The sequence below is a fragment of the Phyllobates terribilis genome, unplaced genomic scaffold (genome assembly GCF_046119375.1).
Source record: "Phyllobates terribilis strain yellow unplaced genomic scaffold, ASM4611937v1 Scaffold_1__5_contigs__length_1240528914, whole genome shotgun sequence".
Classification (NCBI taxonomy): Eukaryota; Metazoa; Chordata; class Amphibia; order Anura; family Dendrobatidae; genus Phyllobates; species Phyllobates terribilis.
Window position 1 is genome coordinate 796,607,427 of NW_027362761.1, and position 27,692 is coordinate 796,635,118.

Sequence of the window (27,692 nt, forward strand, 5' to 3'; positions counted from 1 at the left end):
AATGTTTGGCCCCGCCATGGAGCACCGAGCACCTGTACTTGGTTTGATCAGTCATTCTGTGCTGACAGAGTCCCTTTAAGGTCATATTAGGACCTCAGCTTGCTGTCCATATTACAGTTACAAGTTATTGGCCAATTACAGGCCAAGTCACACACGCATACAGGATTACAGCACTAGATCTGAGGTTGGGCTAGGACCTCAGGGGGCATTACAGCTGGATGGATGAGGCGGACGGAAGCATGGACACCCCATTATGTGATATCCATTCATAAAGAACATGTTTAGGAGAGTGAAGGTTGCATAACAGGCGGTTTATGCATTGAACACTTAGGCTATATATGCATCCTACACTCATGTTGGTTTTGCATCTGCTTCTCTGCCATGAAGTTTCTGCTTTCATTCATTGCATAGGATGATCTGTGTGAATGAATGAGAAAAAGGCCCAGGGAAGCATAAGAGGTGTTAAACGGCCATTGCCTCTTGTGGGTACAACTCCCTTCCCTGCTAGAACTTGTTAACCCTGGATACGTCTGATGGATATGCATGAATAAAGACAGAGGCAACTAGATGGTGACTGAATGACACAGGTTGTAGCATGACAAAATGTCATCATCAAAACTGGTACTGCTTCTGCATCAATGTTTGAGCTTGTCACTTTAAGTATATGTCACATTGTTAGTGGCACATTTGCTATATCTGTTTTATTGTTGCAATGCATCTAAATATATCAAGCAACTTTATATAAAAACTCATTTTGTGATTCTTTTCCTACACAGACCTATTCTGTCTCCATGGTTACAGACTACAAACAAATTCTGCGTAGTCAGAGCCGGCAGTCATTTGGTGAAATCTGTTCAGACTTCCATTATAGTCCAGAATCACAACTATTATTAATATAAACTTGCAAGACAAGCAACTACCATCTTAGGTAATAATCATTCTAAGGCCACGGCCCCACTATCAGTATTTGGTCAGTATTTTTTCTCAGGAGTGGGAGCCAAAACCAGGTGAGGAGCAAGTGAACCAATTCTGCATTGATCACCCACTCCTGGCTTTGGCTTCCACTCCTGAGAAAAAAATACTGACCGAATACTGATAGTGGGGCCGTGGCCTTACTCTCGTTTCCCATGCACATATTTTGGATCTCTGCCTCCGCTCCCTTGCATCTTGTCTATGGTTCATTAGTTCTGGCCCTGGTGTATCAGACATAGAGCCATCAACACCAAAAATTGCTAATGTGACAATAGCCTTAATCAGAAAATGTCTCGTTAGATTCTATATTATATATGCTCCAGACGTACAAAATGCAGAAATAAAAAGTCAACTAACAAACAGGAGCAACATTTATTGATTCCAGCATTAACATGGTTGATTTTGTTATAACCAAATACCACAAAACTGTAAGAGGTTAATAAATGGCACCTTTCAATGTATTTTAGATTTATGATCAGCCTAAGAGGACTAGGACAGAAGCAAAAAACAGGCTTATAAATAAGGATGGAGTGTATGTGTGAGATTCAGTTCCCAGTAGACAAAATATTGCTCTCGAAATCACTACTCCTGGTCAAGGCACAAAACAACTTCAGCGTAGTGTGACCAATTCCTCTGAAGAAGTTGGGTGAATGGCAACTGTGTTATCAAAGTCTTTTTTGGTGGCTCCCATTTTGATAGCGACTGCAAATCCTTGCAACATCTCATCACATCCCAGTCCTTGCATGTGAAGCCCTACCACCTAAATGACAAAAAGCAAGTGTAAAGCTTGTATATAAGGCAGGGAATGTATTTGTGATAGATCAATGCTGGTACTGACAGCCAGCATGGGAGGTCTGTCTACTATGTTATCTGGAACAGAAATAATGTCCGTCAGGCCACGTTCACACACACGTATTTTGTATCGGAGTGTGGTCTGTGAATAAACTGACATCACAAAGACAGCAATGCTGTGCAGATGAGCGATTTCTATCACATACCGTAAAAAAATAAAAAAATTTGTTCTATCAGATGAGACTCACCCATTCAAGTCAATGGGTGTGCAAACAAAATCGGATCCCTTACGGATCAACCATATAGCACCCGATTTTAATGGATACATTGCAATTCTTTTGATCAGAAACTGCATTTGGTCTCGTAAATTGTAATAACTGCTGGTATATAAAAACAGATTGCATATGGATGATAATTCAGTTTATTTTTTCTGGATGAAACTAGTATGATTTCTTATATGCTCGTGTGAACTTGGCCTTAGAAGGACTTTCAAGACTACTGCAGGAAATCCAAAAAAATCAATCAAGAAGTTAAAGCCCCAAGCTCACCTTTTCCTCTTTGTCGACGCACACCAGCTTCATGACACATTTTGTTTTCCTTCTGGTTACAGCATGATACATTGGTGAAAAAGAAGTTGTATATATCTTTACATTTTCCCTACCCTTGGCTTTCACGGCTTCCTCTATAAAAAACAAAACAAAAAAACACATTCCAAGATATGCATTGTGCATTGATCTTCAAAGTTTATTAAACATGGGATTCATGGATCACAGTTTCTACTATCCTCGTTAGGGTTTTCTCACACGAGCAATGATTTTCTCATACAAGATTATGGTAATGATACTCGGCTCAATTTCTAATCCTGTTTGATCAGTGTCTGTTAACGGTGATCTGATTCTCGCACTCCGTTCAGCGTGCGATTTGCAAAATCAGACCAATTTTCTCAGATGTCAGAAAATACTGTGGTATGACCCTAGCCTAACAGACTAATATATCAGCCCCAGTTACAGAGGAAAATCAGCAATAATAATAATAAAAAAATGTGTATTAAAGGCTACATTCACACATCCATGTCTATTTTAAAAAGGACAGTTTTTCTCTCATATGTATTGCATTAATTTTTTTCACATCAGTTTAAAAAAAATTGAAGCTGGCAGATTGTCTGAACTCGTAATTTTTCCACTTATGCTTAAAAATGGATCAGTGAATGAACGAAACACAAATGGAACTAAGAAGTACAAAGTAGGTCGTCTAGGTTTCATCCACTTTATACGGATCCCCAAAGACGTTAATGGCCGTGTCTGATCGGCAAAGCGGACGAGGGGTCAGTGTGTAAAAAAAAATATAATATTTTATTTATACACACACAGCTGAAAAAAATAAAGGGAACACTCAAATAACACATCCTAGATCTGAATGAATGAAATATTCTCATTGAATACTTTGTTCTGTACAAAGTTTAATGTGCTGACAACAAAATCACACAAAAATCATCAATGGAAATCAAATTTATTAACCAATGGAGGCCTGGATTTGGAGCCACCCCCAAAATTAAAGTGGAAAAACACACTACAGGCTGATCCAACTTTGATGTAATGTCCTTAAAACAAGTCAAAATGAGGCTCAGTATTGTGTGTGGCCTCCACGTGCCTGTATGACCTTCCTACAACACCTGGGCATGCTCCTGATGAGGTTGCGGATGGTCTCCTGTGGGATCTCCTCCCAGACCTGGACTAAAACATCCGCCAACTCCTGGACAATCTGTGGTGCAGTCTGTTGGTGGATGGAGCGAGACATAATGTCCCAGATGTGCTCAATCGGATTCAGGTCTGGGGAATGGGCGGGCCAGTCCATAACTTCAATGCCTTCATCTTGCAGGAACTGCTGGCACACTCCAGCCACATGAGGTATGGCATTGTCCTGCATTAGGAGGAACCCAGGGCCAACCGCACCAGCATATGGTCTCACAAGGGGTCTGAGGATCTCATCTCGGTACCTAATGGCAGTCAGGCTACCTCTGGCGAGCACATGGAGGGCTGTGCGGCCCTCCGAAGAAATGCCACTTCACACCATTACTGACCCACTGCCAAACCGGTCATGAAGGATGTTGCAGGCAGATCGCTCTCATACCACCCTCCTGGAGTCGGTTTCTAACAGTTTGTGCAGACACATGCACATTTGTGGCCTGCTGGAGGTCATTTTGCAGGGCTCTGGCAGTGCTCCTCCTGTTCCTCCTTGCACAAAGGTGGGGGTAGCAGTCCTGCTGCTGGGTTGTTGCCCTCCTACGGCCCCCTCCACGTCTCCTGGTGTACTGGCCTGTCTCCTGGTAGCGCCTCCAGCCTCTGGACACTACGCTGACAGACACAGCAAACCTTCTTGCCACAGCTCGCATTGATGTGCCATCCTGGATGAGCTGCACTACCTGAGCAACTTCTGTGGGTTGTAGAGTCCGTCTCATGCTACCACGAGTTTGAAAGCACAAGCAACATTCAAAAGTGACCAAAACATCAGCCAGAAAGCATTGGTACTGAGATGTGGTCTGTGGTCCCCACCTGCAGAACCACTCCTTTATTGAGGGTGTCTTGATAATTGCCAATAATTTCCATCTATTGTCTATTCCATTTGCACAACAGCATGTGAAATTGATAGTCAATCAGTGTTGCTTCCTAAGTGGACAGTTTGATTTCACAGAAGTTTGATTTACTTGCAGTTATATTCTGTTGTTTAAGTGTTCCCTTTATTTTTTTGAGCAGTGTATATACACAGATTTTAAATCTTACTTTGCTTACTTAGAAATGTGTCCAAACATATCAAGAAAGAAGTGGCAAAAATTGAATAACTGAACAAGAAAATAGTATAAGAGCTCTTAAAGGGAACCAGTCATGTCAAAAAATGCTACTAACTTGCAGATATGGGGGTAATCTGCAGGTTAATAGTGTTCTAAAGCCATGCAGCCACTGCACTAAGAGACCGGCTACCGAGAGGAAATTAACTTTATTCATCCCGGGAGCCTCCAGCTTTCAGTCACAATAACGTGGCTGGTGCGGCTTCAGTCACAGGCTTAATATATAGTGAGAAGTGGCTATAACCATGCCCAGGCATTGACTGACAAACGGCTCAGCACTGATGCAGAGTAGGCTGTCAGTCCGTGTCGGGTGCGGTTGCAGCCACCGCTCTCTGTATACTGAGCGGTGACAGAAGCTGCGCCTCTATGACTGAAAGCCAGAGGCTGAAGGGAAGAATAAGGTTAATTTCCTCCCAGTAGCTGGGCTCTCAGTGCGGCGGCCACACGCCTTTAGAACACTGTTAACCAACAGATTAACCCCATATCTGCAGGTTTATAGTTTTTTATTTTCTTTACTTGCCAGGTTCCCTTAAAAAACTGCATGCATGGATAAAAAAAAATATGCATAGTCATGATCGAATAAAAATGGCTCTGTCTTGAATGGGTTAATATGAACAGTACACAGTAAGCTCCCCCTAGTGGTGACGCCAAGCAGATGGCATTTTATAATTATTTTGACATTATAGATAAGACAAGGCAGCATGTTATGGAACAGAAGGAGCTGAATGTAAATGTAAATATATATTTGTGTGGGAAAAATTCTGTTTAACTATAATCCAATGATAAACCTCACACTAACTAGTCCAGGGGGCGGGTTCAGGAAACGTGCAGAATAGAGATAGTGTCAATCATTGAGAAAGGCCCACCCTCAAGGGACTTAACTTAAAGCACTTCTCACCTTCTGTGAGTCCCACAGTTCCTATAGGGGGGTGGCTGAAGACCACTGTTGGAATGTTGTTATAGTCAAGCTTGGAATCTTCCTGGCCTTCAAACAATCGGTGGGCCAGTCTTCTTCCTGCTGCGATGGCGACTACAGCACAGAATAGAAGAGAGCTAAGTACGAATAGAAAACCATACAGCAATAACCATATTAAGTTGCACTCCAGGGATTTTTTATTATCTATACCCTTAGCCATAGTTATTAATGTGCATAGTGCAAGTATTAACCCCTTTTCACCACGGCCAATTTTCATTTTACCCTTCCTTTATTCCAAACGCTATAACTTTTTTATTTTTCCGTCCATATAGCCATAGAGGGCTTGTTTTTTACCGGACTCGTAGTTTTGAATGGCCCCATGCACTGTAAATTTTTTTTTTCATAATGTGCTGAAATTGTGAAAAATAAACCTGCAGTTTTGGAATTATTTTTATGACCTTATGTGGTAAAAAATGACCTGGTAACATAATTCATCACGTCAGTACGATTTGTACCGGGATTATTTTTTTTTTATTATTTTAGTCATAAGAAAAAAAGTTTTCTTGTTTGTGAGGCCACTTTTTGAAACTTAACTTTTTTATATTTATGTCGATGGAGCTGTGTGAAGACTTGTTTTTTTGCGGGGCAAGCAGATGTTTTTAAGGATACCATTTTGGGGTAGATACAAGGATTTGATCGCTTCGGAATGCATTTTTAATCAGCATTAAAGCAACCAAAAAGAACAAAAAAAAAAAAAAACCACCAAATACTAGCAGTTTGAATTTTTATCTCTAATTAACCCCATAAAAACCCTAAATTTATATTTTGACAGATTTAACTTTTATGGTCTAAGAAATATTACATATTTGTATTTTTTTCTTTCCTTTTGTTTATAAAGGGTAAGAACAAGGGCGATTTCACGGATAGCTGTAGACTTAAAAGAGTTCAGTTAAAAATAAGTCAATACTGACTTTATTTCACTTTTTTTTTTTTTTACCTGGTGTCAAAAGTGCTCTACCACACACATCACCGACAGCATAAATTCCTTTCCGGCTGGTGTTCTGGAACTCATCTACCACAATGTGGGCTTTCTCATCTAACTCAAGGCCCTGAAAGAAGTCAAAGTGTTGACAAGGATTTGTGTGAGAAAAAAAAAAGTTTATATAAACTTTACAAAAGAACATGAAGTATCTTCAGATAGGAAAATTCATTTGTGCCACTGACCAAATAGGAGTGTATAAATCTTCATTATCACACAGATGGCATAGGGAGTACAAATGAAGAGCACAAAGTCATATACTTCTACTGGGCGAGTGCCATTCACTCAATTTTCCTATATGAAGTGATTTCTAAGACTGTCTATAGCTGGGCTCCACTGAAGATATCTAGATGATCCTTTGCTGTATATCACTGTCCAAATACCACGAGACGTGCCGGCAAATTTTGCTCTAAAATTGCTAAAATGAAGTAAATCAGATAACAGCAAATTCAACAAAACACTATAAAAACCCTAGTCATACATAAATATTCATCTATTGTACATATCCCTCTAGTCTCTTCTTCACTGCCGATTATGGTTATACTTATGTAGATATACATAATGGGATGTAGTAGGATTTTTCTATATTCATAAAATTCTAGAACATTTTCAATTCTAAAAAAAAAAAATACTTTTTTATATGTATCTTCTAGGCTCTACAGTCAGATGACAATATTACCAGTTTCTCCAGGTTCAGATCTTCTGTGTTGGGGTCTCTTCCAATTGCCCACAGCAGACAGTCAACGTCCTGGATAGTTCGCACGGTTGGTTTTCGCCCTGGCACAGAGCATTGTACATTGATGTGTAGACCCGAGCTTGTCTTCTTAACGGACTTGACCTGTAGTTTCACCAAACCATCAGATACAATGGAAGTGTAAGATAGTCATCAGCAATAACTCATATATACTCTGATCATGGGAGGTCCTGCTGATGGGACTGTCACCAGTGTAAATCATCATTTTGCCTATACTTAACCCATCCAAATGGATAAACAGTCCATGCAATAAAGTAATCCATTCACAGTGAGTTGGTGTGGCCATGATAGATGGGGACTGAATAAACCCCACCCAAGTATTACCTTAACCCATTCATGATAGGAAAATTTTCCATTATTTTTGCGCTTGTTTTCCACCTTGTTAGTATGAGGGCTTCATTTTTTCCCAAAAAGCGGGGAAAAAAAAAATTCCAACTGTGGCAAATTGATAAAGAAAAAAACGCGCAGAGTTTTTTTAGTTCTGTTTTTACGGTGTTCATTGTACGGTAAAAAATAACCTGGCAGTATGATTCTTCAGGTCAGAACAAGTACAGTGATAAGGTCTATAAAAGTAAGGTTTTTTTTTAATCTCTCTTTTAGTGGCCAATAACAAAAAAAAAAAAAAAATTGTGCAGTCATTTTTGACGCTTTGTTTTCTGTCAATGGAGCTGTGTAAGTGATTTTTTGCACACTGAGCTTACATTTTTATTGACCCCACTTTGTCGTACATATGATGTTTTAATAGATTTTTATCGCATTTTTTGTAGCTGGTGCAGCCACCAAATAAAGCGGTTCTTGAGTCTTGAATATTTTTTTCCTGTCACCCATGACAACACGAGAGAGGGGATCCGCCCTTCAAGGACAGGAAACCTTCAAGATAAAAAGGGCGGCGCCTCTCTCCGAGGCGGCGACAGCAGCAAGTTCATCTTACCTGGGCCGGTCGGTTGTGGCAGGGCACAGTCTCTGCTGCGGCCAGTCCCGTGGGTCCTGGAAGCGCCGCGGAGGGCGCCGACATGTGGTCTCCCTGCGTGCGGGCGGGGGTTTGCAGCACCTACACAGCATGGTAACCGGGAAACACCGCGTCCCGCATGTGGCGTCACGGGGCGCGACCGGAAGTGACAAAACCGGAATGACGCGCCAGGACCCCTGACCCCCGGATGTAATTTTCGGGGGAGGTACCGGAAAATGCAGGAATGCCGGCCGATGATCTCCCTGGCACAATGAGGGTACTTAAGGGTAGATCACTGGCCAGGCAGGGGCACAGTGCACCGTAATGGCCTCACAGCAGCCCACCCCACTGCATCAGCAGCAAGAGCAGCAGTCCATGCTGCAGCTGCAGCAGCCCGAGGAGATTGAGCAGCCGCTGCAGCCTCGGCGCCAGAGGCGCACCCAGGAGCAGCATCCATCGCAGAGCAGGAGCAGTGGGCGTTCTGGGACACACAGCACCAAGGGTTCAAGATCCAGCTGGCACAGCTCCTGCAGGATCGATGACTCCGCGGTCTCCCAGGGAGAAGTATCAGATACCGCCCTGTCTCCCGTTCCGGTACCCTGTTTTTATCTACTGGGTAGTGAGTGAGCTACATGAAAGTCGACGTATTAATGTAGACTTTTTCCTGTTTTGTCTCTCTCTCTCCTTCCTCCTTTATATGGTCAGGATGTCCCTAAGAAATGTATGGAGAAATCCAAGTACAGAGTATGTGCCCTGTGTGAAAGGGGTCTGACTAAAGACTGGCCCAAAAAATTATGTCAGCCATGTATTGAGGAAACAATTTCGGAGGGAACCCCAGATTTTGCTTCAAATCTAAAAACCCTTATTAGGTCTGAGGTAGAAAAATCATTAAAATAGTTTTCCCAAGCAAAACAAGCATCCCAGACCCATAGAGCAAAAACCCCACCCACCCTGTCAGACTCTGAATCCGACGAGGGAATGCTGGATGACTCCACTGACTGTTCCTCTTCGGATAGCGAGGCAGGCACAGGTCATTGTTTTCCCCTGGAAAGTGTGGATAGCTTAGTAAAAGCCGTCAGGTCCACAATGGGGTTAGTTGACCAGAAGGCAAAAAAAAAAATAATAATAATCAGTACAGGATATTATGTTCGGCTGCTTGGATCGGAAAATACAGAGTTTTCCCCGATTAATGATACGGTGCAGGGACTTATCAAGAAGGAGTGGAATAGGCCGGAGAAAAAGGGTCCCCTTCCATCCTCCTTCAAAAGGAAATATCCCTTTAATGAGGAAGATACCGCTTCCTGGAATATAGCCCCGAAGCTGGATGTTGCGGTATCCAAAGCTTCTAGAAGATCTTCTCTCCCTTTTGAAGACACAGGGATGCTGAAGGACCCACTGGACTGGAAGGTAGATACCTTCATTAAGGGTACTTGGGAGTCATCAGCAGGGGCATTGAAACCAGCCATAGCAGCAACCTGTACCGCAAGATCCCTTATGGTTTGGTTAGACAGGTTAGAAGACCAGGTTAAGAACAACGAGTCACAGGATTCCATTCTGGCCTCTCTACCAGTATTGAAAGGAGCAGCGGCCTTCTTATCGGACGCCTCTGCGGATTCCACCAGATTAGCAGCAAGATCTGCGGCCCAGTCTAATGCCGGCCGTAGAGCAGTCTGGCAGAAATGTTGCTCATGGGATATACAAACGAAAGGAAAGCCATGTTCTCTTCCGTGTGAAGGAGGTTTTCTTTTTGGTGCCTCTCTTGACAATTCTGGAGAAAGCAGGTGACAACAAAAAAGGATTTCCTAAATCTTCCTTCTCAACTTTTAAGCAGTTCTTTCGGAGGAAGAAATTTGGCCGCAGAAGGACATCCACAGAACAATCTAGATGAGTGGATCGTTCCAGGAAAGGGAAAGGGTTTTTGTTCGGCGGGCCCAGGATAGTCGCAAACCGCCAAAATGACACTCTATCCCAGGTGGCAGGGAGGCTCTCTCTCTTCCTTCCAGCCTGGGAAAGGATCTCTTCCAGCAAGGGGATCCTCAATTTAGTAAAATCAGGTTTAAAACTGGAATTTCTGAGGAACCCATCAGAGAAGTTTATCCCGACTGCCTTAAGATCCTCTCTACCACAACAGCGGGCACTGGAGGAAGAGATTTCAGGTCTCCTGCAGAAGAATGTCTTGCGGGAGGTATCACCACAAGAGGAAAGAAGAGGGTTCTATTCCCCCTTATTCCTTATAAAGAAGCCCGACAATTCATACAGAGTCATCCTCAACTTGAAAGGCCTGAACAAATTCCTGAACATTCCATCATTGAAGATGGAAACAATAAAATCAACGATAAGCCTTCTATTTCCCAGCTGCTACATGGCAGTGTTGGACCTAAAGGATGCGTATTACCATGTGTCAATCCATCACGACTTTCAAAAATACCTCAGAGTAGCCATAACTGTACAGGGAGTCGTCAAGCACTTCCAGTACAGAGCTCTTCCCTTCGGCCTAGCAGTGGCGCCCCGCATATTCACAAAACTTATAGCGGAGGTTACGGCTCATCTCAGGGAGGAAAACAGATTGATCATTCCGTACCTGGACGACTTCCTAATAGTGGACAAAACTCACAATCACTGCCTGGCCAGTGGATCAGGTGTGCACCATCTTAAAAAACTTAGGATGGTGTTTAAACCTAGAAAAATCAAAGCTGATCCCGCATACAACTCAGATCTTTTTAGGCCTTACTTTGGATTCGGTTCGACAGGAATTCCGCCTGCCCGAGCAGAAAAGAGAAAATAAAAAAAATTTAGTTTCGACAGCCATAACAGACCCAGTAATGACTCTCAGGGGGGCCATGTTTCTGCTGGGGTCCCTCACCTCCTGCATCCCAGCAGTATGCTGGGCCCAATTTCATTCAAGAGTATTACAATGGGACTCCTAAAGAACAAAATCATCCTCAGGGGGCATCTGGAGGGCAGGTTAACACTCCCACAAAATGTAATTCAGTCTCTGTATTGGCATCCCCTGGGTTCCCCAATTTACCAGAGTGATTACTACGGACGTCAGCCCCAGGGGGTGGAGGGCACACCTAGACAACCAGCCGATACAGGGGACTTGGTCAGAGGAGGAGAGTCTGGAGTCTTCCAACATGTGGGAACTACGAGCAGTAGAGAAGGCACTAATCAGCTTCTTACCCCTTCTACGAGGACATCACATAAAAATTCTGTCCGACAACCAGGTCACGGTGGCATATGTGAACTACCAGGGGGGAACTCGCTCAAAATCACTAATGCAAGTTGCGGGGAGGATATTTTCTTTAGTGGAAGGAAAAGTTCTCTCTTTAAAAGGCCCTGCATATCAGAGGAGAGGACAACACGAAAGGCAGACTTTCTAAGTCGCAGGCTATTATTAGGGAGAATGGACTCTAAATCACTCAATCTTCCGTCAACTAGTGGCCATGTGGGGGCCTCCAGAGGTCGACCTGTTTGCGACTCGTCAGAACAGCAAATTAAAAAAGTTCTGCTCGCTGAATCCCACGGAAAACCCTTTAGTAGTAGACGCCTTCCAGTGCAGATGGGATTTCAGTCTGGCCTATGCCTTTCCCCCCAACGTGCCTAATTCCATCAGTGTTGAGGAAGATCCGGGAGGATCAGGCTCAAGTGGTCCTCATAGCCCCCTTCTGGCCCAAGAGACCATGGTTCTTTTTGCTAAGGAGCATGTCAATCACGAACCCCTGGATCCTTCCAGAGATTCCCGACCTTCTTGCTCAAGGTCCTATATTCCATCCTCAAGTGAAAGGATTGCACTTAGCGGCCTGGAACTTGAGAGGTCGTTGCTAGAGGGTCGGGGTTTCTCATCGAATCTAGTTACTACTCTTCTAGGTAGTAGGAAACCAATCACTACTAAAATTTACAGTAGAGTCTGGAAGAAGTTCTTGTCATCTCAGGGATTCTCCCTGGGGGGGGGGGGGGGGGGTTCCCATAACAGCCATCTTGGTATTTCTTCAAAAAGGGCTAGAAAAAGGCCTAGCGGTTAGCACCTTAAAAGGTCCAAATCTCTGCCTTAGGGGCCTTGTATAATTATAATCCGGCCGGTAACAAATGGATTTCCAGGTTCGTGAGGGCATGCAGTAGGGCCAATCCAGCCCCTATAATAAGGGTCCCTTCTTGGGATTTAAACTTCGTGCTAAACGCGTTAACAGGTTCTCCCTTTGTTCCCCTTAGCTCAGGGTCCATAAAATTACTCACCCTAAAAAGAATACTTCTGGAGGCCTTAACATCAGCACCAAGGGTGAGTTATAGGCTTTGTCTGCAGATCCACCTTTTACCTTAGTACTAGACGATAGGGTGGTTTTCAGACCAGACCCTGCTTTCCTACCTAAGATTGTTTCTAAGTTTCATATGTCTCAGGAGAAAGCCCTACCATCCTTCTGTCCTGAAACAAAAAATAGCAAGGAGGAAAGATTTCATACCTTGGATGTCAGGAGATGCCTTATACATTATTTAGCATCCACAAGCTCATGGAGGAAGCATAGGGCTCTATTTGTCTCCTTTCAGTGCTCCCAAAAGGGATCAAAGGTCTCAAAAGGCACTCTATCAAGGTGGATCCGGGAAGCCATCACGATGGCCTATAAGGGATCAGGCAGAGATCCTCCTAACAATCTGAAGGCCCACTCTACACGGGGCATGGCTGCTTCCTGGGCAGAGAGAGTGGACGTGCCCATTGAGCAAATATGTAAGGCGGCCACACTGTCATCTCCGTTCACTTTCTATATTCACTATAGACTTGACCTTTCTGCCTCCTCTGATCTCACATTTGGGAGAAGGGTTCTGCAGGCTGTGGTCCCTCCCTTACATACCTAGTTCTCTGTAATTCTCTCGTTGTGCAGTCATGGGTGACAGAAAAACACGTATGTTACTTACCGGTAATGTGTTTTTTTCAGAATCCATGACGGCACCTTTACATTCCCTCCCCAGCACTATGGTGTTCACCTTCCGGTTGGTGGGTGTTGAGTATTCACATGGGTGAAATTCGTTTATGGTTAATAAAATGATGTGCTCTAACCGGAGAGTCCTCTCATACTCTGTAATCCACTGAAGCGGGGAGAGGCGCCGCCCTTTTTATCTTGAAGGTTTCCGGTCCTTGAAGGGCGGATCCCCTCTCTCGTTGTACCGTCATGGGTTCCGAAAAAACACATTACCGGTAAGTAATATACGTATTTTTTCTTGACGGCCTTTAACATTTGGTTCAAATAAATTTATATCTAGATAGATCGGACTTTTTAGTTGTATTTTTTATTACTTCGTCCCCTTTGTAAACTTGAACCTATGGTTGTTTGATCGCTTATACTGTAGAGTTGCAGTATATGGTGCATTTTCGGCCTATAAGAGGAACTTGTAAGCAAAAAAAAAAAAAAAATCTTGCTAAAATGTGTGTGCATTGTATAATCCGGTGGCAACTTCTTATGATTGGGAAGCGGATATAATTTGAAACTTTGTTAAAAAAAAACTCCCATGTTTGCTTTTGTTACCATTTTCCGAGACCTATAACGTTTTCAATTTTCAATACATGGGCCTGGGCGATGGCTTATTTTTTTTGCGCCCTGAGTTGACGTTTTTATGGATACCATTTTTGGGGTAGACACGATGTTCTGATTGCATCTTACTACATTTTATTGCAATGTTGCAAAGGCCCCCCAAAAAATGTAATTTTAGCAATTTGATTTTTTTTCTCGTTACGCCGCTTACCGATTGAATTAATTTATTTTATATTTTGATAGATTGGACTTTTGTGAATGCAGCATTACCAAATATGCAGATTTTTTTTTATTGTTTTAATTTATAATGGGGCAAAAAAGGGGGGTGATTTGAACTTTTGTGTTCGCTCCACCTGCAGTTGGCAGAGGCAGAGGATGGCTAAATAATTCAGCCATCATCTGCCAGGAAAGATGCGGGTTCAGCTAGCAGGCTAGCATCAAAGTCAGGGAGCCGGCATATGACGGGCAGTGCATCATATATTGGAAATGGGTAAAATTACAATTCTGTGGCTGGATTTCATATGAGGACCAAGGTAAGATGTCAGCAGACCCATGATAACCCATCAGCACCCAACATTTGCATCGTGAGCGTGCGTATAGGCACCAATACATGCATGTACTGGCAACTTAACCATTTAAATGCTGTTAGCAGTGGCCACAACGTACTCTGCTACACGCACATGCTGTTGCGCGCAGGCATTTATTAGGTATGATGTGAGCTCAGGTCTTGAGCCCGTTCCATACACCTTTTGCAACCATGGGAAGTAATCACAAAATTTTTTAAAGGACATTTGACACAAAGCGACAATGAAAAGTTTTCCATGTAATTAGAAGGTTTCTATAACATACATTCGACCACATTAACAGAACACAGCTTTAGATTTCTGTTTATTTTTTAACCCCTCAACAACTGCTCTATTGTGTTTTCATAGTCGCTGTCAAAGGGGTTTACAGGCTAAGGATTATGATGATCTATCCTTTAAGTAGGGGGTCCAACCTCTAGTACCCACAGCAAGCAATGGTCAGATGTTACCTGTGAATGAAGCCGAACAGCTCCTACTCAGTGGGACTGAGCTCCAGTACCAGACAAAGCTTTCAGGAAAGATTGGTGTGGTTTCCCAAATCTCATCCAATCCCTTTAATTTCCATAATGCAGGTCACTACAGTGTAATAGCATCTTTTACATTACCTCTGCATATTTCCAGACATCAACTCCTGCATTTTCAAGCTCTTCTGTGCAGTTTGCACTGATCATGGAATCAAATGTCCTCAGCACCTGCACATATCACAGATGACAGACTAAATCACCTTTGTATCAGCCTTTCCGGGATTTAAATTGTGGCCTCATAATACAACAAATTTATACAATCTACTATTTATCATAAAAACAATATTAAATAGTATATATGCTGAGCCCAAAAGCTCCTAGAGTCCTGAAATCTGCATATTCATGCATGATGAAGGTTCCGAAAAGGAACCAAAACGCTGAAATTATATAAAGGACTCTTGACTTCAACCTTGGACTCCAGTGCCTTTCATTTGTATATGCAAGGGACCTAGTTGGGGTTATGGCTGTCACAGTGCTTCTTCCACCTTCTAAATACTGCACAGTCATATAGGATTTGCATGACTTAGCAGATTTGCCTTGGAGTCTGCAAAAAGCTCATGGACAAGAATTTTTGGCAACGACAGCAGAGCATAACTCAGAGTTTATTGTATGTTAGAAATAAAACTATGCATTCCCATTGATTTCCATTAGCCAGGATTGCTGCTTTGTCAATCATCTAGGTGTATAGTTTTTAGACTTTTTCGACAGCAGAAAAACTGCAGCGGGATTTCATTGCAGAAAATTATTTTTCTCTATATTTCACTCTTTGCATTTTTCTCCACAGCATATGCATAACAAATTTCATTCTCAACACAGCTTCTGTACAACACAGGATATGTTCCACATGCAAATCTGCAGCAAAAAATCTGCTGCCTTTTCGCCCCTTGTAATGTGAAGATGCAGAAAAGAATGGAAAAAAAAAAAAGTATACCTTATCTTGACGAATCAGCAATGCAGCTCTTGAACCTAAAGCTGAAAGTATCCCGGCTATTTCAACCGCAATGTAACCAGCACCGACTATAACACTCCGTCTAGAAAAGGAATATAATGTATGTGTGTTACCGAGAACAGCGAGATTAGAAATACTGAGCGTGGATAGACCAGATAAACTTCAAATTAGGTGCAGATCACAAAACAACAGCAACAGTCATCAAAATGCAATGTTACAAAACCTTTAAAATTGTCTGGACAGTTTTTAATAATTTTTTTTCAGACACTTAGATACTGTAATACAACAGTGAAAGAGGTGGGTCACGCTGCTGTCCACCATGTCTATTTGATTTAATACTGGAAATACCAGGGGTGCAAAGGCAAGAAGAGGCTGCTCACACTGCTGTCCACCCGGTCTTGCTAATGTAATGTGAGGGAGAAAGAGGTTTTGAAACCAGCTCACCTCATTCGGTCCTAGGCGAGCAGGAGCGGGGAAGCCGAGTGACCACACGTATAAAAGCTACCAGCTCAAACAAACGCGTTGCCTAATCACATGTGTGGATTCATGTTTTCAATTTTGGAAATAAATTTCAGAATCTTAGGAGCTGGAATCTCTCTCCTTTTTCTAATATAACACTGGAGATACCAAGATTGAGGTGAGAGAAGAGTAGCTCATACTTCTGTTCACCCTGTCTATCTTATCTAATACTGGAGATATCAAGTCTGCTGACTAAGAAGAGGCTGCTCACACTGCTGTAAGCCCAGTCTATTTTATCCAATATCAAAGATATCAATGGTGCAGTGTTAAGAAGAGGCTACTCTCAAGGTAGACCACCATGGCTTTCTGAGCTAATACTGGAGATAGCAGGGATACTGAGGTAAGAAGAGGCTGCTCACACTGCGGTCTACCCTCTCTAACTGATCTAATACTAGACGTACCAGAGATGCTGCAGTAAGACTAGGCAGCTCACTCTGCTGTCTACCTTGTCTATCTCATCTAATACTAGACATATTGGATATCCCCACCTACTGTATCCTCACCCATCCCTTGTAGACTGAGCCCTCGCGGGCAGGGTCCTCTCTCCTCCTGTACCAGTTGCTGACTTGTTTTGTTCAAGATTATTGTAAGTGTATTTGCCATGTATACCCCTTTTCACATGTAAAGCGCCATGGAATAAATGGAATAATAATAATATTATTAATAATAATATGCTGAGGTAAGAATAGACTGCTCACTCTGCTGTCTGCCCTCGCTATCTGATCTAATACTAAAGTTCCCAGGAGTGCTGAGGTAAGAAGAGTCCGCTCACACTGCTATCCACCCAGTCTAGCTTATCTAATATCAAAGATATCAAGGGTGCTGGGGTAGAAGAGGCTGCTCTCACTATTGTCCAGCCTGTCTTTCTAATCTAATACCGGAAATATAAGGGATACAGGGGTAAGAATAGACTGCTCCCACTGTTGTCCACCCTGTCGATCTAATCTAATACTGAAGATATCAGGAGTGCTGAAATACGAACATGCTGCTCACACTGCAGTCTACTCTGTCTATTTCATCCAAAACTGGAGTTACCATGGTTGCTGACTTTAAAAAAAAAAAAAAAAAAAAAAAAGGCCACTCACACTGTTGTGCACCATGTCTTTTTGATATAATAATGTAAAAAAGGGGAGTGCTGAGATATAGAGACTGCTCACATTGCTGACTACACAGTCTTTCTGATCTAATACTTAAGATGCCAGGAGCGTTAATGAAAGAAAAGACTGCAAACAATGATGTCATTTACGTCTTTCTGATCCAATACTGAAGATATCAGGAGTATTTGGGTAAGAAGAGGCTGCTCACACTGCTGTCCACCCTGATGAAATGCTGAGCGACTAATGTCTGTTAGCTCCAGTTCACACCAGTGAAGCTTCCTACTTACTGTACATGCTCACAGGAGTATTAATTATTAACATTCTTGGACAAGTTTCCGTCAAATTAACAATATGGCAGCTATTTCAATGTACTACCGTTATTAATACCCTAGGCAATACTAGTGTAATTGGCTAATTAATGATATTTAGTAAATTATTTACATATATTTAGATATTACTTTTCTGTTTCTATTTTTTTATATTCCTGGAGAACCCCTATAGATTTATCATGTACTACTTGGAACGTTTTATTGGCCATCGTTGAGCGTTGCAGAATCATTGTTGTCCAAGTGTCATTAATGGTTTCAGCAGTAAGTAATAGTGTATACCTGGGCAACTCTTCCAGCTCAAAAAATCCATCACTTGTTATTCCCAAACTGGCTCCTTAAAACAGAAAAACAAACAATGAATTAAGCCATGAGTAAATTTGGCTTGTAATCTGAAAAAAGTGCATTCTAATACAGATAATGGGCATCTGCATGCAATATAAAAGGTAATTATTTAAAACAATCAAAAAAATAAAAATAAAGCCACAAGGTGATCTAAAAGCAACACATTTACATCATTCAGAGACTCGTAACTAAAGGCAGCCTGTTAGCAGGATTTCACACCCCAAACTATTTATATGTGCATGTAGTTCTTTCAATGACAAGTCCAGCAATACATGGCCAGTCCGTTTCTCTGTTACTGAAACATCGGCATTTTAAATTTATATGCAAAGGAGGGTGAAGAGCCATTAGAATATCTGAAGCCTCTGTCACTCCAGCTCTATTCCCCACTCATTGCCGCCTCCTTCTGCTTGACTGACAGCATCTATGCTGTGTGATTTCAGGCAAATGAGCCGTCAGTCAAGCAGAAGTAGGCGGTGCTGGAAATATCCATGAAAAATCTACATGCACATATAATTAGTTTGGGGGTGTGAAATGCTGCTGACAGATTCCCTTTAAAGGGAACCCATCAGCTGGTTCATGCTGCCTGAACCACAGCCAGCATGAATCAGAATGGCTGGATTATTGCAGTTGTACATGTTTGACTCTGAAAGGTTGCAGTGTATCAGAGAAAACATCCTTTAAAAAGCCAGCCAGGGACTATAATGTTGCAGCCGACTTGTCTAAGGCAGGTTCATAGCTGGCTTCTCGCCACCTTGCTCCCCTAGACTGACAGGTCCCTCCCTACATTTTTTCAAAAGAGAACTGTCAGTCAGATGAATTGGGGTGGGAAGAAACCTACGGTTGCAGACTGAGTGTCTCAGCTGACTAGTCTAAGGCAAATGCAGGCTACATATTCAAGGAATGTTTTCTCTGAGACACCGCAGCGTTTCAGAGTAAAACAATACATGGGCGCAATAAGGCGGGCACAGTCTGATGGATGCTGGCTGTTGTTCAAGCAGCAGGAGTCAGATGATCGGTTCCCTTTAAACAAAACGTGGTATATATATTTATGTATACAAATGTGAATCCTGCAAAAATTAGTCTGAACAATCACATTTAAGATGGGTTCGGATCTGCATTCAGCAATTCAATTTGTGTCTTCCGTTTAGAGAAAAACAGAATTTATGTTCAAAACGGATCAATTGCTTGTCTGATACAATTGGAAGCAGAGGAACCATTGATTTTGATGGCGTCCATCTGGGTTCCATCATGTTTCTGTTTTTAGAGCAGAAGATAAAGCTCAGAATGCAGAACTTTTTTCCATTCGAAAAAACTGATAGAACCGAGACGAATCCCATAATAATCAATGGTTCTTCTACTTCTGTTTACATCAGCTATGCACATGAATTACGTTTGTTCATTCCTAAAACCGAATAGAGAAAACAATTCCCAGTGCAGATTCAAGTCAGCTTTAAAAGGGTTGTCAGACAGTAAAATTATTATTTTTTTATTCGTTCATTAAAAATAAAACAGAGGTATACTCATCTTCTAAATCTCTCGCAGAACCAGAGCATGCCGCGCTAGCTCCAGAAGCAGTGTTTACCCTGCTCGGAAGTCACAGCATCGCTGTTCTGATGTACTCTTCCTGCCACCTGACCGCTGCAGCCAATTACAGACTGCAGCAGTGCAGTTACACATACTGTTGCTATATTGTACATATCTGTGAAATATATAGTTGCTTACCTGGCACCTCTGCGTCTGATGGTATTGTGGGTTTGCCCCCGGTGGCAATGAGAATATGTGGGGCGGTGTATTTTTCACCATTCACTTCTACTGTTGGTTCTGGATCAGATGTAAAAGTTGCATGACCTCTGATAATTTCTACTTGGGCCTGGGTGAAACAAACAACATTTATAATTTGGTTCTATGCAGAACGTTTGCTTTCCCTACGCAGGACAAGAAATTGTCATCACATTTCACTTTGTATCAGTGTCTGTTGGCAATTTCTGAAGACCATTAGTAGGAGGTTGGTTCTCATCATAGACCAATAGAACCAATATTTGAAGACTAGACTCAAGGATAAAAGTTAGCCATTGGCCACTAAGCAGCCAAAAACATGTGAACAAGCTAGCAGAACATCTCGTTCCAATACCATGATTGTGATAAGGATGTTTTTCCACTTATTTTGGAACTGAATATCTGAATATGGCCATAAGGATATGAATCTATCCAAGTGGAAGGGCAGTTCATCTGTTTAAAACTTAAAAGCACGTTGCTTTAGTTTGTACAAGTGTTAAAGAAGTTTTCACTACTTGGACAACCTTTTCTCATACCCCACGCTTGGCTCCAATAAAATAAAAATCTTATACTCAACCTCCCGTGCCGGGGCTGTTCCTGTGGTGTCAGCATCCGCTCTCCCTGGGGCTCTCGTGCAGTGTTGTGACACCGGCGCCCAATCAGAACTGGCGTCACTGTCCCTGCCTTCTGAACATGAAGAGGAAGTCCGGACTGCGGCCGATCTCTGACTACTTCTTCATGTTCAATTCATACTAATGCGGAGACAGTGACGCCAGCGCTGATTGGGCGCCAAGCTCACGTGTCACAACACCGCACAAGAGCCCCCATGGAGAGCAAGTACCAACACCGCGGGAACGGTGCTAGCACGGGAGGTAAGTATAAGCTTTTTTATTTTATTGGGGCCAAACATTTAGATCAAGGAGGGGATTGTCCTAGTAGTGGATAACTCCTTTAAGTCTTCTGTGGGTTTTAATCTATCAGATTGTTGCCACACTAACCAGCTTAGAAATGTGAAAACATAATTAAGAAAGTAGAATTTCATCATAGTCCTGCAATTAAGGTCATCGAGCTCTTCACTAGGATTTCTTTTACTGCTAAGATCTAAAAATGGAGATTGCATAGCTATATGCTTAAAGGGCTGTCCGAGAGAAAAATAAATGAAGGTTCTTGTAGGAAATCTTAAAGTTCTTGTTTGACAGTGACAATTTTTATTCAGGCATGAATGCTTTTAAAATAGTAAATGGAGGCATACTGGTTTTCCAGCTAAGGCCACACCTGAGGCCTGTGCTGGAAACACATCTGCTTCATTCAGAAGTTACAGACCATTGCGTGCTGGATTGGCGGCAGCGGTCTGGTGACTAGAAGAGCACTTCATCACGTAAACATCTGATGATGCATTCTTTTAGTCACCTACATTCCAGGATACATGGGGGCACTGTAAAGCAAGTTTGCCTTTGTTTATTATTTTAAATCCACCCCTTTAAAAGTACTAAGCTCACCATTACTCACATAGAAAATCAAATATGGCTCCAGGTACAATGCTCCTAACTCATCATTTACATTTCCTTCATCCCTTCATGTCACGTGTCTTAAGTACCTGGGAAACCACTCTAGCTGCTAATACATGATGTATAGCCAGATACCAGGGTTCCTCAAAACCATATCAATAAGCCAGAGTTGCTTTGAGATTCTGTTCTGTTGAGCAATGAAACTGGCCTATAGATCAGCGATATGTCTGGAGAAGTAAGAATGACACAGAACAGTGTCTGCAGTGCATGGCAAAATGGATTTAATCAAGTATCAGTAAATCTTAGGAAAAAACATCAAGTCTTCTCTGAGGAAACCGAAGCGTGGACCATCCAACAGAACAATGATCCCAACTCATACCTCAGTGTGCACCAAGACTTGGTTTCAGAATAAGCCCTGAAAAATTCTGGAGTGGCTCTCACAATCTCATAACGCGAACCCCATAGAAAATTTTTGGTAGGATTTCAAGAATGTGGTTGCTGTAAACTAACCCAAGAACATTAGTGAGCTGGAGGCCATTGCCCATGAGAAATGGACTAAGATTCCTCAGGAACATTGCCAAAAGCAGGTCATAACAGCCAAAAAGTGCTCCACTAAGTACTAAAAGATGTTTCTCTAGGGGTTGAATTCGGAGACTGCAGTAGTCACTACAAGTGGTATTTAGTGTTTAATTTGGAGAAAACGTGAGTTATATTAGCTGGGTTGAGCTTATTACAATGTAATAAAATCAATCAAGAATAAAACAAAGTTTGTACAGTTTACCAATAAACCTGATTTGCCATAGGGGTTGAATAATTTTTATTGCAACTGTACATCTGAACAATGCAGCCAATCCCAGGCCTCAGCAGCCACATGCTGTATGTGGAAGCGGTACAGAGGAGGCCAGGGATCTTGTAAGCGGTACAGATGAGGCCAGGGATCTTGTAAGCGGTACAGAGGAGGCCAGGGATCTTGTGCTATGTAAACTATGTACAGCAGGTCACTGCTGAGGACAGGTGGAGTATCGGCACTGGATTCAACAGGTGAGTAATGGGTGTTTTTTTCTGTTTTATAACTTTTTATTATATTATCAGATAACCCTATTAATTTTACATCATAGTTAAACCCTTAATGACCGAGCCAATTTTAACCTTAATGATCAGGCCAGTGTCACTTTATATGGTAATAATTCTGGAACGCTTCAACGGATCCCACTGATTCTGAGACACATTGTACTTTATGTTAGTGGTAAATTTATGTCGATATGTTTATGATTTGTGTTTATTTGAGAAAATATTGGAATTTTGTTTGTAACATATACAAGCGTAGATCACATTGATGAACTTTGTTATCTTGGTACACAACCAATATTCTACATAAAGCCCCTCTGCACTGCTCAGAGATGGCTGATATTATGTTGAATATGCAGTATTTAAGCAAAAAATTCTCAAAAAACAAAGTGTTAATTTCATATACTATTTTCTAAATTGTTAATAGTTTGCTTCATGTATACCAGAATTACGCTTAAATACTGGACTGCAATAATGGGTAACATTATATACCTTATTAAGGTTATTTTGATAGATGTCATTGAGGCGACTCACGTATGCATCTCTTTTGTCTTTTATAACCCTGAGAAAAAAAATCAGAAAACACAATTTGCTTATGTAAGACAAGACTAGAACTAAGCTCTTATGCTAAAATTAAGAAAATGTATTCTCTAGATTGCAATATTATCAATTGGAAAAAAAGAATTCTGGATAATGCTGGCATGTCATACACAGTGTGATAGGCATAGTCACCATTCAGTTGTGGGGAAACATGTCACCCACAGTTCAGGAACACAGCAATGGAATCAGAAACATAAGGTAAAAGGCTTGTCCTTCTCCACTCACATCCGCATAGGGAGAGGAGTGGGTAGTGGGTCTATGACGGCGGGTGAGCACCAACAGCAGGTATTCTAATAAATGGGACAGCCTGGCATTAGCTTTCTCCCCTCTCTCCATACAGTACGAGCATACGGCTAACAGCACTGGTGTGTATATATGAAACAGTAGCTTTCACATTTTTCAGACTAAAGAATCAGCCTTTCTGGAACACACTTTACTTACTTCCAGGTAAACTTCACATCTGAAGTCTGAAATCCGTAATCTTCATGATCATGTATATATTCAGAATGAATTGCTGCATTCCACATAATCTGGTGAGAATATAAGAATATCACTATTTCAAAAAAGGAGTAACAAAAAAACAATAAAAATCATAGCACAGTGGGGAGATGGACTTGAAGGTCCACGACACAGTCCCAACAGATGACGATCCCTTTTATAAATTGCGAAGGAGAACGTGATCCACGGATCGCCGCACGACAAGATTCAGAAACTGGCAAACTCCTGTGTAGTCTGCAAAGAACATACATGTCCCCCGCAGCAGCTGGCCATGTAATACATGAACAAGCTGGGCGCCCAGGGCACACGCTAAGCTTAATGTGAACACCCGGCCTTTTTTTCCCTGGGAGCAACTTATTCCCATTTACCAGACACCTAAGATGCATGGGCACCTTTAGGACTGAACTAATCAAACTTTACCTTTTTCGGGACACATCCAACATTAACCTGGGGGATAAAAAAAGAAGTAAAATTTAGCAACACATGCAGGCATACTGTCACATAGGGTCTGTACTTTAGACTAATGGCGGCAGCGCAGGGAGAGAAGGCTGTGGTGTGCGGGGGGGGGGGGGCAGCGCAGGGAGAGAAGGCTGTGGTGTGCGGGGGGGGGGGGCAGCGCAGGGAGAGGAGGCTGTGGTGTGCGGGGGGGGGGGCAGCGCAGGGAGAGGAGGCTGTGGTGTGCGGGGGGGGGCAGCGCAGGGAGAGGAGGCTGTGGTGTGCGGGGGGGGGGGCAGCGCAGGGAGAGGAGGCTGTGGTGTGCGGGGGGGGGCAGCGCAGGGAGAGGAGGCTGTGGTGTGCGGGGGGGGGCAGCGCAGGGAGAGGAGGCTGTGGTGTGCGGGGGGGGGCAGCGCAGGGAGAGGAGGCTGTGGTGTGCGGGGGGGGGCAGCGCAGGGAGAGGAGGCTGTGGTGTGCGGGGGGGGGCAGCGCAGGGAGAGGAGGCTGTGGTGTGCGGGGGGGGGCAGCGCAGGGAGAGGAGGCTGTGGTGTGCGGGGGGGGGGCAGCGCAGGGAGAGGAGGCTGTGGTGTGCGGGGGGGGGCAGCGCAGGGAGAGGAGGCTGTGGTGTGCGGGGGGGGGGGCAGCGCAGGGAGAGGAGGCTGTGGTGTGTGGGGGGGGGCAGAGCAGGGAGAGGAGGCTGTGGTGTGCGGGGGGGGGGGGCAGCGCAGGGAGAGAAGGCTGTGGTGTGCGGGGGGGGGGGCAGAGCAGGGAGAGGAGGCTGTGGTGTGCGGGGGGGGGGCAGCGCAGGGAGAGGAGGCTGTGGTGCGCAGGGGGGGCAGCGCAGGGAGAGGAGGCTGTGGTGCGGGGGGGGGGCAGCGCAGGGAGAGGAGGCTGTGGTGTGCGGGGGGGGCAGCGCAGGGAGAGGAGGCTGTGGTGTGCGGGGGGGGCAGCGCAGGGAGAGGAGGCTGTGGTGCGGGGGGGGGGGGGCAGCGCAGGGAGAGGAGGCTGTGGTGTGCGGGGGGGGGCAGCGCAGGGAGAGGAGGCTGTGGTGTGCGGGGGGGGCAGCGCAGGGAGAGGAGGCTGTGGTGTGCGGGGGGGGGCAGCGCAGGGAGAGGAGGCTGTGGTGTGCGGGGGGGGGGCAGCGCAGGGAGAGGAGGCTGTGGTGTGCGGGGGGCAGAGCAGAGCAGGGAGAGGAGGCTGTGGTGTGTGGGGGGCAGAGCAGGGAGAGGAGGCTGTGGTGTGTGGGGGGCAGAGCAGGGAGAGGAGGCTGTGGTGTGCGGGGGGCAGAGCAGGGAGAGGAGGCTGTGGTGTGCGGGGGGCAGAGCAGGGAGAGGAGGCTGTGGTGTGCGGGGGGCAGAGCAGGGAGAGGAGGCTGTGGTGTGCGGGGGGCAGAGCAGGGAGAGGAGGCTGTGGTGTGCGGGGGGCAGAGCAGGGAGAGGAGGCTGTGGTGTGCGGGGGGCAGAGCAGGGAGAGGAGGCTGTGGTGTGCGGGGGGCAGAGCAGGGAGAGGAGGCTGTGGTGTGTGGGGGGCAGAGCAGGGAGAGGAGGCTGTGGTGTGCGGGGCGGGGGGCAGAGCAGGGAGAGGAGGCTGTGGTGTGCGGGGCGGGGGGCAGAGCAGGGAGAGGAGGCTGTGGTGTGCGGGGCGGGGGGCAGTGCAGGGAGAGGAGGCTGTGGTGCGTGGGGGGCAGTGCAGGGAGAGGAGGCTGTGGTGCGTGGGGGGCAGTGCAGGGAGAGGAGGCTGTGGTGTGCGGGGGGGCAGAGCAGGGAGAGGAGGCTGTGGTGTGTGGGGGGCAGAGCAGGGAGAGGAGGCTGTGGTGTGTGGGGGGCAGAGCAGGGAGAGGAGGCTGTGGTGTGTGGGGGGCAGAGCAGGGAGAGGAGGCTGTGGTGTGTGGGGGGCAGAGCAGGGAGAGGAGGCTGTGGTGTGTGGGGGGCAGAGCAGGGAGAGGAGGCTGTGGTGTGTGGGGGGCAGAGCAGGGAGAGGAGGCTGTGGTGTGCGGGGGGCAGAGCAGGGAGAGGAGGCTGTGGTGTGCGGGGCGGGGGGCAGAGCAGGGAGAGGAGGCTGTGGTGTGCGGGGGGCAGTGCAGGGAGAGGAGGCTGTGGTGCGTGGGGGGCAGTGCAGAGAGAGGAGGCTGTGGTGTGCGGGGGGGCAGAGCAGGGAGAGGAGGCTGTGGTGTGTGGGGGGCAGAGCAGGGAGAGGAGGCTGTGGTGTGTGGGGGGCAGAGCAGGGAGAGGAGGCTGTGGTGTGCGGGGGGGGGGCAGAGCAGGGAGAGGAGGCTGTGGTGTGTGTGGGGGGGGGCAGAGCAGGGAGAGGAGGCTGTGGTGTGCGGGGCGGGGGGCAGAGCAGGGAGAGGAGGCTGTGGTGTGCGGGGCGGGGGGCAGAGCAGGGAGAGGAGGCTGTGGTGTGCGGGGCGGGGGGCAGAGCAGGGAGAGGAGGCTGTGGTGCATGGGGGGCAGTGCAGGGAGAGGAGGCTGTGGTGCGTGGGGGGCAGTGCAGAGAGAGGAGGCTGTGGTGTGCGGGGGGGCAGAGCAGGGAGAGGAGGCTGTGGTGTGTGGGGGGCAGAGCAGGGAGAGGATGCTGTGGTGTGTGGGGGGCAGAGCAGGGAGAGGAGGCTGTGGTGTGTGGGGGGCAGAGCAGGGAGAGGAGGCTGTGGTGTGCGGGGGGGGGGGGCAGAGCAGGGAGAGGAGGCTGTGGTGTGTGTGGGGGGGGGGCAGAGCAGGGAGAGGAGGCTGTGGTGTGTGGGGGGCAGAGCAGGGAGAGGAGGCTGTGGTGTGTGGGGGGCAGAGCAGGGAGAGGAGGCTGTGGTGTGTGGGGGGCAGAGCAGGGAGAGGAGGCTGTGGTGTGTGGGGGGCAGAGCAGGGAGAGGAGGCTGTGGTGTGTGGGGGGCAGAGGAGGGAGAGGAGGCTGTGGTGTGTGGGGGGCAGAGCAGGGACTACATACAGGCTGCACTTAGACTAATGGCTGCAGTGCTGGCTTACATGCTGATACTTACACAGGTGCCTCCCAGCTTGTTGCTCTCCACCACGGCCGCCCTGGCTCCCAGCTCCGCAGCCCTGCGGGCACTGGCCAGTCCTCCCGAGCCTCCTCCGATCACCAGGTAGTCGAATGAGCAGTGAGGACGCCGTTTCGGGTCACTTCCGCACACAACACCCGAGTTCTGGGCATCCACCGGGCCTTCGGGAAGGTTGCAGGGCTGGGACATGGTGAAGCTGGCACGGCTGAGCCTTGGTAGAGGAGCCCGGGGTAGGAGGAGCTGGTTGTGTAGGGCAGCAGTACGGCTGGGGTGAGATGAGGCAGCTGCGCCCTGCAGACCTCGGGTGGGGCAGCGGATTGCCGGGCTGGTAGTTTGCAGTAACCGGATCAGGGGGCTGATGTGGCCAGGCCCACAGCGGCTGCTCCCCCGGTACCGTGTGCACAGCAGGACGGGTGACCCGAGGCCTCTGCTCCGGAGCACTAATGCCATAACGCGGAAGTCCCGTGCACATGTACTGGCTCCTGGCGGGGGCGGTGATGCCGGAGCTCTGCTTAGTCACAGTGACTGCTGGGGTTCTGCCAGTGCTGGCTCTGCCATGTCTGTGTGTGACCTTTGACCTTCCTGGTCTTAGTCTCTGCCAGGGGAGACCCATACAACCTAGGGCACAGTCATTACCTGTCTGTTATTGCAGATGGGAAACACT

At 45.7% G+C, this 27,692-nt stretch overlaps 1 protein-coding gene across 1 annotated transcript; it reads right to left on the bottom strand.

The window, feature by feature from the left end:
• Positions 1-1,325: 1,325 nt before the first annotated feature.
• On the bottom strand, positions 1,326-27,567 carry GSR (glutathione-disulfide reductase). The gene is made up of 13 exons (XM_073637061.1): positions 27,008-27,567; positions 24,004-24,030; positions 23,527-23,615; positions 22,978-23,047; positions 19,856-20,003; positions 18,071-18,125; positions 15,829-15,928; positions 14,979-15,065; positions 7,244-7,402; positions 6,523-6,634; positions 5,508-5,639; positions 2,313-2,446; positions 1,326-1,732 (listed from the first exon to the last, which is right to left on the bottom strand). Exons 1-13 carry the CDS (start codon positions 27,476-27,478, stop codon positions 1,583-1,585), a joined length of 1,734 nt encoding a protein of 577 aa, XP_073493162.1. The 5' UTR covers positions 27,479-27,567; the 3' UTR covers positions 1,326-1,582.
• Positions 27,568-27,692: the final 125 nt, after the last annotated feature.

Bases quoted from the DNA above. Each gene is read 5' to 3' on its own strand.
- GSR (XM_073637061.1), bottom strand. From the start codon at position 27,478: ATGGCATTAGTGCTCCGGAGCAGAGGCCTCGGGTCACCCGTCCTGCTG. The intron at 15,929-18,070 runs GTATACACTATT...TTCCTTTTCTAG, and splicing joins GAGCTGGAAGAGTTGCCCAG to ACGGAGTGTTATAGTCGGTG. The intron at 7,403-14,978 runs GTAATGTAAAAG...GTGAAACTACAG, and splicing joins ATGTCTGGAAATATGCAGAG to GTCAAGTCCGTTAAGAAGAC.